Source organism: Lepisosteus oculatus, chromosome 7, assembly GCF_040954835.1.
Source record: "Lepisosteus oculatus isolate fLepOcu1 chromosome 7, fLepOcu1.hap2, whole genome shotgun sequence".
Taxonomy (NCBI): Eukaryota; Metazoa; Chordata; class Actinopteri; order Semionotiformes; family Lepisosteidae; genus Lepisosteus; species Lepisosteus oculatus.
In genome coordinates, this window is record NC_090702.1 from 50,919,737 (window position 1) to 50,936,964 (window position 17,228).

The 17,228-nt window shown below is 40.5% G+C and overlaps 1 protein-coding gene across 5 annotated transcripts in view; it reads left to right on the plus strand.

Annotated features, from left to right (window-relative positions):
- The window catches only part of shisal1a (shisa like 1a), a 97,268-nt gene that overhangs the window by 48,190 nt on the left and 31,850 nt on the right, over positions 1-17,228 (plus strand). For 3 of the 5 annotated variants that reach the window (XM_015352028.2, XM_015352030.2, XM_069192710.1), the window contains one exon: positions 1,302-1,673. In XM_015352028.2, coding sequence (XP_015207514.2) covers positions 1,302-1,626 — 325 coding nt within the window. In that variant the 3' untranslated portion in view covers positions 1,627-1,673. Of the gene's footprint in view, positions 1-1,301; positions 1,674-8,410; positions 8,705-17,228 lie in introns of those variants that run through there. The other 2 variants (XM_069192712.1, XM_069192711.1) reach the window with 1 other exon arrangement.

The window sequence follows — 17,228 nt, forward strand, 5'->3', positions numbered from 1 at the left end:
AGACATTACAGAGACTTCTGGCTGTTTGAAGTATGTATCAGCATGTGATCAAGCAAGATTGACATTAACCCATTTCCACTGATTTTCAGGTCAATCCTAGGGATGTACGATAGAGGCATCAACATCCAAATTCCTTTAAATGTCAATGTGATACCCTAGTATGGGCTGTCATAAAATGAGAACTTTGATAGGTGGGTCAAAGTTAAACACAAACAGAAAACAGCCGCCATAAGGCAAAGGCAGAGAAAAGTGCCCTTTCATTAACATTAGAAAACTGTTCACAAGCAAAACAAAACACCAAAACAATAATTTAGCTCTTTTTTTAAGCTTCTTATTCTTCTCCTTTCAAATCCCTGACCAACAGTAGCTGGGCAGCTAAGCTGCTTACCAGACTCAAAACTAACAACTTTCAAACTCTCTCTGAGACTCCTCTAAAGCACTTCCAAACTTTTCAACTTACATTCTTATTTCTCTCCATCAGTAATTTCTCTTTTCCAGTCTCTTTTCCTTCCCCACCGGTGAGGGTGTACTGCGAGAATCTGCCTTCTGTGCAGACAGAGCTTATTGGCAGGCTGTTGTCTTGTGCCAACCATACAAGTGACTATGTGCAGCATCTCATTCCCCACAGATTTAGGGGAAATGAGTCCAGGCAAGAATCTTCTGTTTGTCTGAACCTACTGCCCACTCACTGTCAGCACCTAATCCAGTCCACCAGTAGTAGCCTTGTGAAACTTCCTTCTTGCACAATACTCTACAGTAGTATGCAGTACTCCACGCAGAGGATATAAATTATTCTCTCTTTCTCAATCCAAATTACCCCCAGCTCACAATGTACTGTACATCACAACAGACTGTTTTTTTTCCCTAAATCATTCATCTTAGGTTATATCTTTAGATTATCGGTCTTCACATTTATTTAACCAATTCCATGCTGCTGCTTTCTTGGATGACACACTTACTACATCAGTGCTCTCATTTTTATTAAGGCAAATATCTTAACTCAGATGTACTGGCTAAAGTCCACTCTGGACTTACACAGACTGGTCAACCTAAGTTTCCATCTTAATTAATTTAATTACTGAAGCAATTTCTCACATCTCCCCTTCATCTTCATTCAGTTGTCCAAGATGGCAGCACGCTAGCATGCAGCGGCCAACAACGGCGCGCTAATTGTCTGTCGAATGCATTTGTTTCCTACTATTATTGTGTCTTTTTTACTCCATGAACAAGTGCTTACAAACATGATCTACAGCTGTGAAGTCCTTCTGGATATAAGCTCAAGATGTGAAAATCTCTCTCAGTACACCAGCTGCACTACTACTCCACGAGCATGGCCACACGTGTACCCGAGTGAGAAGGCGCTGCAAGCGGGGCGAGACAAGGCGGATGCGCGGCGGGCGGGTAGGGGTGCTAGCCAGGCTAAAGGCTAACCCCTCCAGACCAGCGATTCCATCTATTTTCCTGGCCAATGTTCGCTTACTGGACAATAAAATGGACTTACTCAGGCTAAGATACACTACACAGCAAGAAATGAGGGACCGTTGTGTTTTCATTCTTACGGAAACGTGGCTCCACGAAAACATCCACAACTCGTCTATTGAGCTGGATGGACTGTTTCTCTTCTAGGCAGACAGAAATGTTTAAACCGGGAAGACCAGAGTAGGCGGCTTGTGAGTCTCTATTAATAAAGGTTGGTGCACAAACGTTACGTCCATTTCGAGTCATTGTTCTCCAGCAGCTGAATTTTCAACAATTACATGCTGACCTCACTACCTGCCGAGAGGGAGTTTAATGCTGTTATCATTTTTGCTGTGTACATCCCACCGAACGCTAACATCAGAGATGCACTCAAACTGTACAGCACTATTAGCCTGCAACAAAACACACACCCGGACTGTCTTTTCATTGTCGCTGGTGATTTAAACCAGGCAAACCTCAGGACAGTTCTATTGAAATTCTATCAGCATGTTCATTGTCCAACCAGGGGGGAAAACACACTGGACCTTGTTTACATGAACATCCGCGATGCGTAAAAGGCTGCCCCCCACCCCAATCTGGGACAGTCTGGCCACATCTCCCTGCTGCTGATCCCTGCATACAAGCCGCTTCTTAAAAGACCCAAACCAGTCACCAAACAAGTAAAAGTGTGGCCGGAAGGAGCAACCTCAGCTCTGCAGGATTGTTTTGATCACACTGACTGGAACATGTTCAAAGGTACTGCATCATACAGGGACTGTTTGGACTTAGAGAAGTACACATCATCAGTTATTGGCTACATCAGCGAGTGTGCAGATGACGTTGTGATCACTAAGTCTGTCACTATTCAACCTAACCAGAAGCCTTGGTTGAACTCTGAGGTCTGTTCGCTGCTGGAGGCTCGAAATGCTGCATTTAAATCTGGCGACAGAGTGTTACTCAAAGCGGCTAGGGCTAATTTAACCAGTGGCAATAGGAAAGACAAATCAGCCTATGCCTTGAGGATTCAGGAGCATTTTGTGGACAAGGACCGGAGGCGGAGGTGGCAGGGCATAGAGATCATCACTGACTACAAGAGAAGAAACAATGGTGTTGATGATGGGAATGTGTCCCTGTCCAATGCGCTGGATGATTTCTATGCCCAGTTCGAGGCACTCAACACAACCCCGGCCATGAAAGCAGCATCTCCCCCAGGCGACCAGGTACTGTCCGTCTCCCTAGCTGATGTGAGAAGGACTCTGGCAAGAGTTAATACACAGAAAGCCGCAAGACGGCTTTCCCAGTAATGTGTTAAGAGAGACCATCTAGCGTAGGTCTTCACCGACATCTTTGACACTTCCCTGGCTTAAGCTGTTGTTCCAAATTCCTTTAAATCCACCATCATCACCCCAAGAAATCACCAGTATCCAGCCTCAATGATTATTGCCCCGTCGCACTCACCCCAGTCATTAGGAAGTGCTTAGAGAGACTAGTCATGTCACACATCAAGGCCTCTATCTCACCCACATTAGACCCGAACCAGTATGCCTATTGCCACAAAAGACCCACCAAAGATGCCATTGCTGCTGCAGTAAGACCCATCTGGAGGGTAAAAACTGTTATGTCGGAATGCTGTTCATAGACTTTAGTTCAGCATTCAACACCATCATCTCCAACAATTGGTACACAAGCTGTCCTCACTGGGTCTGGACACTCCACTATGCAACTGGATCCTGGACAAGGCTGCGAGGATTCATGGTAACCCTTCCTACATCATTATTCTGAACACTGGTGCACCACAAGGTTGTGGGTCTCATCACTAACAGCGATGAATCAGCCTACAGGGATGAAGTGGAGCGGCTTGCAGCCTGGTGTAAGGCCAACAATCTGTCTCTCAGTGTCGACAAGACCAAGGAGATGGTTGGAGATGAAGGAGACGGCCCGAGTCCTTCTGAGGTCGACAATCATCTCCTTGGTCTTGTCGACCTCAGCGGGACTCAGGCCGTCCACACTCCCCTGTGTATCGATGGTTCAACGGTGGAGTTAGTGCACCGCTTCAAGTTTCTGGGGGTGCATATCACCGAAGACCTCTCTTGGACCCACAATACATCACATTTAGTCAAAAAGGCACAACAGTGTCTCCACTTCTTGAGGAGACTGAAAAGAGACGGTCTTCCACCCCCCATCCTCACCAGTTTCTATAGGTGTGCCATCGAGAGCTTCCTGACATGCTGCATCACAATCTGGTATGGGAACTGCTCTGTCTCTGACCGGGGAGCTCTGCAGAGTGTGGTGAAGACAGCCCAGTCCATCACCAGGACTTCACTGCCCACCATCCAGAGCATCAACAACAAGCAGTGTGTCAGGAGAGCACTTAGCATCATCAAAGACCCCTCTCACCCTTTTCGCAGTCTCTTTAGACCCCTGCCTTCTGGAAGACGGTACCGCAGCCTGCGAGCCAGCACCACCAGGCTCTGGAATAGTTTTTTCCTGCAGGCCGTTAGACTACTGAATTCCAGACAGCACACAGACTGATCACCACCTGCTGAACAACCATCCACTGCTGTGCCATCACCACCATCTCACCGTAGTTTGCACTTGTCTCCCGCTCCCCCCCACCACCCCTGTATTTCAGAATGCTTGTTTGCACGTTACTACTTACACTACTGTAAATACTAATTTATTCATTTATTTATTTATCTATTTATCTACTCTTTACATTGTTTTATTTTTACTTATATACCAATACTACCTCAACAGCTGCCACTGATTCTCGGTTCCCCCCTTGTGTGTGTTCTTTTGCGTTGTACTTTGACAATATGCTCATTTCTAGTGGATTGTGCACCTTGGGCCAGGAGAAAATATATTGTGTTCCCTCTTGTAGATCTGCATAAGTGCAGAATGGCAGTAAAGTGAACTGAACTAAACCTGCTTTGTGGTGGAGCTGCTGGAAAATCAGGTGGTTGCATGCGTCAGTGCTGAATGAGGAAGCATTTTAGGGTGAAAAATTCAGTGGGAAGTCAGTAATAAATGTTTAAGATTGCATGTGTTTACTAACCATTTTACTTTTACAAAAAACTTAAATGGTAAAACTCTTGACTCATATTTGCTTTTTAAATCTTCCACTCTATTTGTCCTATAAGTGAAAATGTAATCTAAATAAGTGATTTTAATCCACTACCCCAGCTAGGGTCTAGGACTTTGTGACTCTGTTCCCTTCAGGGGTGGACAAGCAATCACAGAGACATTTCCCGCAGAATACTGGAATACTGCTGTTTGTAAAATCACACACATGGGTTTCTAACAGTGGGCAGGCAGTGCAGAATAATCACTTATTACACAGTGCTTCAATCAGACCTATCTCTCAGTCCCTGAGCTATTCTCGCGACAGTTAGAGAAGCATTTTGCGCTCCAATGGCTACTGGGAAAAAAGAAGAATTTAAGCAAAAGTAATTTAATGACAGGAGGCCATTTAGCCCATCAGGCTTGTGCACTTCTCTGGAGATTTTTTTGTTCAAGCACCATTTCTCTGGAAGCCCCAGTGTGTTGGCACCTATAATGTGTGTTTTCTTTAACACCTGTCCCTCAGAGAATTCTGTGAGGATGAGTGTGTGTTTTTGATTGTTTTACACACTGGATCCTTCCATCTGAATGCCCCTCAAGATCATTCCCTTCAGCATCCCAGTAGTGTGGCTTCCTTGCACAATAAATTAAACAGCCATTCCCTGAAATCTATTCATTTCCCTTACGCAATCACACACAAGACTGCTACACTTAATCTACTCGCCTAAAGACCTCAAATCTAAAGGCCTTGTGAGGGATAATCAAGCATGCCGTGTGTTACAATGCTCAATTTCAAATGATTAGTCTTGTGAAACCATGCAGTGAACCATTATAGTTTTGTTTTTAAAAATACTTTTGTTTTCAGTGCTTTTCTTTCAGTACATTTTTAAATGTTTTTGCTTAAACTATTTAACATTTATGAATTATTCTTTGATCTAGAGTATACAATTCTGAAGCAAGCATGATGCCAGTGCCATGAGAAAGTACACACTGGAATATAATAAGTAAAAGAAACGACTTGTAGTGTATATCGGGCATTAGTACTTCTGTAAGTGTTAATCTTCTTCAATCCTTTTCTCTGCCATCACAAATATTTTTCTCAGAGAATACTGAAACTGCTGGAATATTATTTCTTATTCTATTTATACTTGTACCTACTGTATACATTCTCTCATATACCACAGTGTTTCTCAGTCGTGGTCCTTGTTCTGGATAAGGACCACTGTGTTTGCTGATTATTGTTCCAAATGTGCCTCTAATCAATTGGTGTTCATCAATGCACAAACAGTAATTGATTGGCTTGTTTGTTTATTGTGTGGTATTTTTCTACACTCAGTCAGCATAATCAATTTGCAAATATAGAATATGATCCCCAGTTTATTACTAAACATCTCTAATAGGTTAACAATCGCTGATGAAGAGACACAGGTGGAGATGACAACATTACAAGTTACAGTACATTCTAGCAAACATACCTGAATTAGTTCAAGTACAGTAGGTAGCTGCGCCAGCATGCGTAGGCTGCAAAATGTAAAGGTTTATTCCATGCTGAAAAGAGAAGAAAAGAAACTCAAGCTTTCGGTAACATATCTGAATGTATTGTATGGCAAGCCAAACTATCTGTCTGAGAACTGTCTAAATCTTTTTAAGATATCTTTAAATATTAACATGAACTAGATATACAGTATTATTAAATCCTTTAAAGACTTGGCATATGAATGAAGGGATTTCTGAAACTCAGGAATTGGCACAGGGTTGATACCAATTACAAACCCATAAAAAACTATAAAACATTTTAAGGCCTTAAAGAAAAAAACAATTTAAAACACACTTCCAACAGAAAATTGAAATCCATGTGCCTGTTATTAGGAACATGACTGGAGCAAAATGCAGGGCTGAGAACTACATGCATGGAAAAAATTAAAATTAGAACAACAATACCATACCAGGATGGAGAAATTAACAATAATCTTTGTTGGAAAAATCATGAATTTATAGTACAAACAATATGCACTTATGCAGAGAGTTCCCAGTAGCCAGCTGGCATGATGTGTTTTTCCAGCTGCTTAGTTCTGAGTCAACATTTACAGTATCTGTTAATCACCTGCTCACCAATCACTGTTTGAAAATAGCCTTTGTTCAAATAATGTTTTATTTGCTTACTGTTACAATTTTAATGCAAAATAATTACCAGATTGGCTTCATAATCCCATTATAGTGTCTTGCAAATGTATTGGATGCTTTCACAATTTGCATTTTGCATTGCTTTAAAGTCAGTAGTCATGAAACTGTAGCAACTGAAGTACCAGTTCATATATGATATGTACACAACCCAAAAAAACATAAAAAAGTAAAATTTATGATTGCGTTATTACTCCAATCTCTTGCTATGGCAAACCTAAATCAATTTTAAAAACCTATATACAGTATTGTACAGTACATTACAGCAGTCCAGTCCAGTCCAGTGGGGCACTGTGAGTCCTGACCTTGTCCTACTCTATTTATGCTTTGTGCAATATGGCATGAGGGATGTTTCTGTGTGGACATAAAGGCTTTTTCTCTCATGACGTCTCCCACCAGAAGACACTCCTCACATCATCTTTTGCTGCCACACCCAGGAAGATCTGCAAACTGTGTTGTGCAGTTGTGCAGATCTGCAGTGTCTCTTAAAGGAGTAGACATCTGAGTGACCTTCATCACTGTGCATGCCTGTTCAAACACTCGCGGTGTCTAAAGATAGGAAAGTGCTTCTAGCTTTGTTAAACAGATACATCCTCGGAAGTCACTGAGAGTTCTGGTTTTACCACTCTATTATGTCAAGGTTCGTCTGAGCTCTAGAATACATCAGAATCCACATCAGTGCTTTTACTGCCTATTGAAGTTTGTGTATACAGACTCTGTGTTGACACATCATTTACATCTTCATAACAAAATGGGGAAACAAAATAAAAATCAATGGTAAGATATACATTGTAGTTAAAAAAGTAGAATTTAAATTACAGGTTGATAAGTTATAATTGTTTTCAGTGCTACTGTGGCCTCATTCAGAATATTGTGTACAACTATGATGACCATATTATAGAATATATAGGATTTATTTTCCTTTGTAACCTTAACAAACTTCTTGTAATTTTTTTAATGTAAACACTGAAATATAGGTCAATCTGATCCTTGTACTTTATATATAAGACGTTTAACTAATATTTGTACACCTTTCTCAGCACTTGATTGCACTACTGAGATTTCTTGCTGTCAGGAACAGTTCTTTACGGACCCTATGCAGACGACACAATCCGGGGTTGAGTGAGGAAACACTGGGGAAAAGTCATGCAGGATACGTGAATAAAAACAGGGGGCATGTCCATGGAGTGCTGGTGGTTGGGCGAGGTGTGAGCGAGGCAAACAATCCAGGGTTGAGTCCAAAGAGAAATCCAAAAACAGGGCATAAGTCTAAGGCCAGGCGATCCATCCGAGACAGAAGATTAAAAACCAGAACCGGGTCAGGACGGGCAGGGGGAACAGGAACAGAAGCTTAAAAGCATAACAGAGCCAGACACATCCAGGTCCCGGGCTCGCATGATGCATGAACCAATGCAGAGCCCAGATTAGTCTCAGCGTCTGGCTTTTAAGGGGGAACTGAAAAGAGGGCTGGAATAGGGAACAGACGCGGGAGATGAAACAAACAAGGTAGGGCTGGAGCACCCTTAAGAGGAGGGGTTTGCGATTGTGACACTTGCTGTACTGATCACCATTGCCAGTTGTAACATGTCTTATTCTGAGTTATATTGAGATAATGTTGACTTTGAACAGATAAACACATTCCAGTCCTGCTCATGTTTGAACAATCCCCGTCTCACCCTCCACTGCCCTCTCTCTTTGTCTCCCTATGCAGCAACTACACTGCTCTCATAGGAGTTTGGATCTACGGATTTTTTGTCATGGTCCTGCTTGCCCTGGACTTCCTGTACTACTCTGCAATGAACTATGAAATGTGCCGGTACTACCTGGCCAAGTGGGGCTTCGGAGGGCGGTGGCTGAAACAGGCGCGGAGTCAGTGGAACAGTCCAGTACAGGGAGAGAATCAGCCATCCCTCCAGACAGCCCATCAGACCCCACAGCCCAGACACAGCCTCAGAGCGGAAGCAGCCAGTCCCACACTCATGTCCTTCCACACCACGACAGCCTGGTAAGAAGCCCTAGAAGGTCTCACCTCGTGCATTAAAAGTGCTATTATTTTGAGGAAAAACTAGCAATACAGTAGGTGCTGAACGCAATGTTGATACAGTACCAAATGCAAGAGCTTTAGCTTCACTTTTGTTACTGTACATGAAAGTTCCACTGTAGCAGGAATGCAAGAGTCAATGTTATGATTCTAAGACTATTAACTTTATGAATTCACTTCTCATTCCTTTGCGTACTCTGACTTAGGAGCAACATTTCTATGCAAAATTAACCTTTACACTGATAAGCCATTATTCATCTATAATAACAAAGGATTATTTATTCAAAGCATTGCCAGATTTAAGTTTCTTTCTTTAAAAAAGGAGCTAATTGAAGACAAAGGCCAAACTTTGGAGGCGCACACTGTATTTTTTCTTCCAGAATTAGAGGGCAGCTGTAACTACATTTACATTGTGCAATTAATTAATTCTAAAAGACTGCTATTGTTAGAATATAAAAGATATCCAACCAAATGGAAGATGTATATTGAAAAGAACTGAGTGCATGAATGCATTACACCATACTTCTTTGACACACATTGTAATGAGAGTGTGATTTATATGACTTTCCTGGAATTCATTAAGAAATACATACAGTATCTTGTTAGCTTCCATTGCAGATAAGTTGCCATGGCATGCACAATGGAATGCACACTATTGGATATGCAATGTGAAAGCAATAGTATTTCATCCAGTGCTTTTTCAGTATGTTATACCTGTGGTTAATTTGCTGGTCCAATCATAGGATTCACTTGAGTGATCAATACAGGTCTGGAGAGCCCAGATTCAGAAAAAGAAGATGTTAATGTTACTTAGCATTACTTCCACACAGGAAACCCAAATGAACTTATTCATTCTGATGTAGCAAACTGAAGCTTGGTAACAGCCCCCTCCTTCCTGATAGTAAATTAGACACACCTGCCTTGATTAGCTAATTTGCCTCCTGTGGAATGGAGCCAGAAAAAGGATACATATGATTGGCCCTGTGCATGATTGGAGAATCCTCAGGAAGAAGTTAGTATATAAACAGTCAAGTGCAGTGAGCAGGGAGGTGTGTACGATCCTACAGTTCAGGGAGGGTGAATGTGTTAGTGGCATCTGGAATTGTAGAAAGTTTAGATAGAGGAGTGTTTATTCAACTTCTGTGTTTTAAAATCTGCAGCCATCTGGCAGTCCTACAGTACCTCCAGTTTAGATTTGAAAAGTTAGAAAGCTAAAATGGAGACTTGCAAGGATTTTGTTTTGGATTGGGTTCAGCAAGATGGATCCAGGGTGAATTTATCATTTTTAGTATGTACTGTATTCCTGGATTAGTTTGGATTCTCCATAGTCTCTATGGAGTAGTAGACTGGCTGGGTGTTGAGTTAAGCCTCTGTGGAGAGAATATGTGCTTTGCTATAGATGGGAGAGCCTGCCTGAGTGTGGCAGGGGTTTCGGGGAAGGAAAAGATAAGGAGTGTTTCACTGCGCAACAGAAATGTAGAACTAAGAGGGGTCTGTTCTAGCTCTTCCAGTAGGATACAGAGGACTGACGAGTTCTTCCATAGGAGAAGAGGAACTGAAGATCTTTTGATGACTAACACCTCTAATATAATACTACTACCTCATTCATACATCTGTAGATTTCCATTATTGTATATATATATACTGTGGAGAAACATGAGATTATACTTTATTTATGGATATACATAAGGAGAAACAAGCTCTTAAAATATACTGTATGCCCACTCATTTTAATATTGTTCTGATATATTTATTTATTTATTTATTTTTGTGAACTATAGTGTCACTTTTAAATATCAATGAAGGCAGGTCAGAGGATTTTAGCAATTTCATTGATACAGTATATATCCATTGTAACCTAAGTGACTGAATTCAGAATCATAAATGAAGATATACATCCCTTACTCACTTGAGGAGTACAGTTTTTGCAACTCTTTGAACAGTAATAGAGGCCTCCAGAAGCAAAGAACAGCTGGGAAGAGAGTTATGACCATCTAAAGCCATAGCCCTGCAGGAACTAGAAAACCTAGGAGACATCAGCCAGATGGCCAAAATCAACACCCATAAATGAAATTCCATTGTAACCCCAACACAAAGATTAAACAACCCCAGTAACTCCAACATTTCTGCAGATTTAATTAATTCAACCAAATTAACATTCCTACACAGATGACACCATCCATAACTGCTCTGGTTATGCATTGAATTTCCCTTCATTTCACCATTAACAAGGAACAAAACAAGCTCTAATATAATTGCCTTTAAACCATAGAAATAATTAGAAAAAAGTTATGTCAGAGGTCATTGTTAGGTCTAAAAACAAAAGGTCTTTGTATAACAAGTACTGCAGGAAAAAAGTTGCATTTTAACTCAAAAACCCAATAATTACATGTACATTGTCTGCATTGTCTATCTTTCCCAGGATGTATTTCCCTAGTGGCGAGATAAAGCAAGTGATCTGGGTTTTCCTAAAAACAGGGCCCCATTATGGAAACCAGAGACAAGTGGTATCATTCTGTCACGTGATCATTAAAGATCACATGATGCAGATTGTAGTGGTGTGGGTGTAAACCTCATGAAGTGCTAAATTCCGTTTTGGACTTACACAATCTGTCCTAACTATATTCCCCCCTAAATTCCATTTGTAAAGTAGTCTTTCTCTTCTCCAAATGATCTGCTGTGCAGTGTTGCAAATGGTGTATAATATCATCAATCTGTCATCCAGGGTAGTGCTGCACTTCAGCAGTGGATATTGTTACTATTTTCTTTTTTTTCTGTCTTTTGGTTTCATTTAAGAACTATGAGCACCTACTAAATGGCCAAAATCTGTTTGCAGCACAACTTGAAAACACAGACGAGGTACTGTGTCTGGGTGACATACAGAATAAGGTAGAGTGAAAGTTCAAAAGGGAGGGCAGAAATATTAATAGAGGTGCACACAGTAGGCGCCATAAGAGTAATTTAGGGAGAACTGAATTTTTTGAAGCAGAATCCTGTCACTGAAGGCAGGGAGGAGAAGTGTGTGCCCACCCCCCACCCCCCAGTATAAGATGTGTACGTGAAGGAAAGGTCATGAGGAGTTCAAATAGTTACAGATGATGACAGGGTGACTCTGGACGTGTTTCAATCTGGAGGAGCAGAAGAGGGTTAGGAGGATATAAGAGGGGAAAAAATGAGGGCAATAAGGCAGAAGAACTGCATTGCAGGAATGTGTGGGATGGAAAGTTACAAATAGCTAAGGCGATAGTATGCAAGTGAACAGACGGCAATAGAAGTTGTTGTCCACCACTCCTTAGTAAAAGTGATTACTGTAGGAGAGCTATGGGCTTAGCTAAAATCTGTGTGGTACTCATGAAAGGTGAGCCCACCAAACAGATGATGAGATCAAGAGTAATGGACAAAGTTCATTTTAGAAAAAGCGAGACAGAAATCAGAGATTGTCAGGTGTTTGTAAGGGATGGGGTTGGCAGACTTTAGGGTAATGGGAAAAAGAGCCACAGTTTTCAGCTCTGGAACAAACACAGGAAGGTTGATGATGCAGAGGAGAAGGGAGGACAGGTTAATGTTCATACCTGCGATTAGTTGTTCATTAGGGGAGATGCTGAGGGAGAGAAGGAGGCGTTCTGGGACTCAGGTCCACCAGTGGCATGTGGACCAGAACAGGTGAAGCGACCACAGGGGATGAAATCAGAAAAAAGAGAGGAAGTCAAGGTCTGACACTGTGCCAGGCCGGACACCAGCATGGTGTCTTCTTCTTGCAGATCAGACACATGCATCTATAACAGTTATCTACAACCAGTATGGGTCCACTTTGTACTTCAGGATGGAACTTGCCAATTGTTCACCTAATTCATACAGTAGCTACTGTTAGTTATCGTGATAGATTATTTTAAGGGTGTCACTTTTGTTGACAATTTAACGTCTTCACTTTTTTCTTTGCCTTTTTATTGGCAGTCCATAATGTTGTTGCTATCTACTGCGACTGTTGACATGGTGGGCCCACAGCATCGACATTTCAGATATTAACATCATTTTTCAACACATACTACTACTTGCTGTCTTCCATCAATTCCTCCAGACAGGAAGTACAGAACCTTAATTTAAATTATATCCAACCTAACTGTTGTTACCTAGGAGACAAAATAAGAAGTGTGTGTGTAAAATGTAATATGTTGATGTTGGATCATTCCTTTAGAACAGAGTGTTTAAACAATCATTAAAATCATTCCAGAAATGTAAAATAATTATTTAGAAGTACATTATTCCCTTTTTATGCTGATTTATTGCTTGTATGCATTTACTTATAATATATAATATATAAATAACAATATATATATAAGACAGAGAAAAGAACAGTCTCCAATAGTGCAGACTATTCTGAGGCTATGGCACAAAAGAGCAGTAAGTAGGAAACGGCACAAGTCTATCTGGGGATGGAGACCCACTCATTGAAGAGCAAGAAAGAGCAAGATGCAATTACGAAACTGTTACCCAGGGAAAAAATACTATTGAAAAAAAATAAAAAGGAAATTATGCATAGTGACTGTACTAAATAGCTTTTCTATTACTGGCTATTTCCAGGTAATTTTCTTGTCTTAGAAAAATGTGCTGGAACTGCTTTGAAGTGAAAGTTTTTTTTTGTGAGCTCGTGTCTCAGTGCTGCATTCTTTAAAGTATTCAAAACATCTCTCCATGGGAAGTGAAATGACACATGAAAGAATTATTGTGATGAAGTGTGTGAGAGCAAATAGTTATTCTCAAAGTGATTAGCTCATATACTCCATGCCCAGTTTTGTTACACAGCAATATTGCAGAGAGAAGGGAGTGTTGTACTATATATACATTGGTTTAACACTTAGGGGTTTGAAGGTGATAAACAAAAATACACACCTACTACAATATAAAAAATTGTCTATACCAGTGGTCATGACGTTGGTAATCTCAGAAATTTTAATTAAAGGAGCTCTGGGCAGACAACAAGAATGTTCAGACTTCATTGAACTTGGGACAATTGGACAAGCAGTGTGGACATATGGCATTCAAACAATTGAAGCCTCTGTTCAAATTACATCCTATTAGCCTGCCTATTCATCTCCTTTTCAATTCTTCACTCCATAATCTCCAGTTTTAGCTATACTATATGTTATGTTATCTTTTCTGCTATCTCAGCTACTACTTTTGCTGCCCTTACTTATCTTATTGACATTATGATAATATATAGTATTACGATTCTGCTAATGATGATGATAATGCTGATAAATTACATTTTTAGCAATACCAACAGAAACGACAGAGACCTTTAGCCCAATGATACTAAACCTGTGGCCCTTCCAGTAAGCTTTGTTGCACAGTCTCTTTAATTATTTAGTTGGTGATTAACAGGATCAAGATACCAATCAAAGAGTTGGTTACAACAAAAAACTGCAGTGGAGTGGTTTGGAAGGACTGCAGGTTGAGTGTCCTTAACATAGTTCATCAATTATAAATGCCGCTGTCCACTTGCAGTAGCACCACAGCATGAAAAGTAACTCTTGTACCTTTGGCTTCAGACTACATACTCTTTTACAGAGAAAGCACATCATAAATTCTGCATAGAATTCCAGACAAATCCATCTGTTCTTAATAACCTCTAATTTCTGTTTCAATTGCCTTTGATGAAAGTCAGTACTTGGAAATCTGTCAGATTGTGAAGTCTGATTATTCCTTTTTTGTTGCTACTTTTTTTTCTATGAAATAAAAAAAACTCTCCATTTCTCCATGTTTCACATTCAAGCAACATATAATTTGAAATGACAGAAACAAATAAATTAATAATGCATAGTACATATTACAGATTTTAAAAAACAACAAATGTTTTGCTTTATATATTTTTCAGCAGTAATCAGAGAATGATCAAAAGGCCCCACAAATAAAAAATAATTACAGTCTGTCTATTTGACTGTGGTAGTGGATATGGGGCAGGTGGATCTCAATGGCATAGTTTAGACTAAGTGTGACCTTCTGTGGTCCTGGAGATGTCACAAACAGTTCTTTCCGGGCCCTATGCGGACGACACGATCCAGAATAGTGAAGACACAAGGGGAAAAATGGTCATGCAGGAGAAGGGTCAGGAGACGGGGGGGCGTGTCCATACAGTGCAGGTGTCCAGGGGAAGTGAATCCAGGCGAACAATCCATGTAGGAAATCCAAACGGGAAATCAGAAACCAGGGCTGAAGTCCATAGCCAGGCGATCCATCCGGAGGGGGGGAACAGGAACCGGGTCGGAACCGGCGAGGGAAACCAGGAACTAGGAACAGAAAGTTAAAAGCATAACGGAGCCAGACGCAGCAGGACCCCGGGCTCTCACGATACGGAAATCAATGAGGAACCAGGAGTGAGGTCCGCGTCTGGCTTTTAAGGGGGAGCAGGATTAGGGACCAGGTGCAGACAATGGGGCATAACAAGGAAGGGCTGGAGCGCCCTTAAGAGGAGGGGTTAGCAATCATGACAGGAGAGCTCCAGTCCAGCATGTTTTAAAGATCGCTCATATCACTCTCATACAGTATCTCAAAAGACATGGATCAATTAATTTCAATTACCTTTGAAACACTCATCTTTTGACTAGTCACAGGCAACACAGCTCCATCCTAGAGATACAGGCCCAATTGAAGGAGAGACACAACTTTTATGGGCAGTATCACACAAATGCAAATGGACACTGAGAGGCGAGCTCTGGTATGACCCTTCCATAGGTTGTGCTCAGATAATGTGTTGTATTTTGGGAATCTCAATGAAAATAAGCTGGTAACACGATCGAGGCTCAGACCCGTGGTCATAAGATGCCACCTACGATGAAGCAAGTATGGTAAAATGCAAGTTTAAGATTGATGACATTTGAATTCTGATTGAGATGGACTGATCTGATTTTGTGGTGTCGTCAGGAAAGACTGGTGTGCCTTCAGAGCAGTTCCTCATCCTAGTTTGCAAACATTTGAGGTTTAGCAGCACATCTACTCAGGTTTATTCAAGAAAGCTTTTGCACAAGGGTACAAGGTTTGTAAAGAGCTTCATAAAACTGGTACAAGAAAACATTTAGCCAAAATTTAAAAAATGTTATCCTGTCTGTAAAGTTCAGGCTATATTTTTAAATGTTGTGTATTTCAACAGGATTAGCCATTTTTGTTATTTATCTTGTAAAAACAAAGTTTTATTTAATTCAAAAGTGGAAGTTATAATTGAATTTGCCAAAGTCGGAGTGGGTTTGCAAAGATCACTTCAATATACTAATACAAAGGGAATATAAATAGGGAATAATACAAAAGGCCTATTGGTAAGAGAACAGATTTAAAAATACAAATTATCAGACATATAGAAGTAAATATTTCTTATTGCTATCACTGAGTGAATCTTATTTGTAAAATGTACCTGACTAGATTTTATTTTTGCAACAAGAATTCCTTTTTTCTGTTCAGATCTTTGTTCCTAAAGATCTTTTCCCATATGCTCCAAATTTCCTCCTCTTCATTTCAGTGGAGACAAAAGGGGCACTTTTCCCTCTGTGGACTTAAATACATGGGAAGCTGTTTAGACTGTGCTTTGGGATCTGTTTCATGTCAACTTTCTGTTGTAATGCCAGAACCTTTGCTTCAATTAGTATTGTGTGCTCCTTATTCCGTTTCTAAGCAATTTACATTTTTCACTAGTTTCTCACATCATTCGCAATGGCTAAAATCTTTTTTATCATCAGTAGCACATCCCACCCAGGAGCAAGGCAGACTAAAATGAGTGTTCAGTGAGTCCCTCTGTGTCCTTGGATCCTCTTAAAACCTAGTACTGTAATCTTGTGCAATGTACTTCTCAGCTACCAGTACCGAGAAAACACAACTCAACTAAGAGATCTGCATCTGCCATCACCTGTGTCTGCTTCATACAAGGTAGTTATTCAAAGAGATACTGTACAACCACCCCTCTAACCCCTAAAGCCAGTTATTCATCTGAGCCTGGCTTTACTCAGTTAGAGTAGTTACACAGACATCTATTGGGATCTGACATCCAAATGCTGATTCCAGCTCACTATCTGATTAAGTATGCTGTTGTATTAATGCTGAATATGGCATATTTTCTATTTATGATTAATGAGTAGAAATATCTGTTTTTTAAAACAGGACACAAAGGTCATTTTAATAGACTCATTACTTTTAACACATTGCTCAAAATCAGAATATCAGATGTCTAAATTCAAGCTTCTTGTGCAACATACTAAGAATTTTGTTTTCAATACGCATGTGTTGTTTTCACCAGATTTTTATGTTTGCATTTTTTTTAGACGCTTGTAGACGCTTGCCTTTTTGCTTTTGATTTCTAATGTCTTTAACTTATGCACTGATGAGAGGCATACATCAGGTCAGAGGGTAATCACTAATCTGTTGTTTTGCTTGTTATTTTTTTAACACTCAAAAAATGCACAATATGAGCAGAGTGTTAGTTGTCTAATGCACTGTGGTGCAA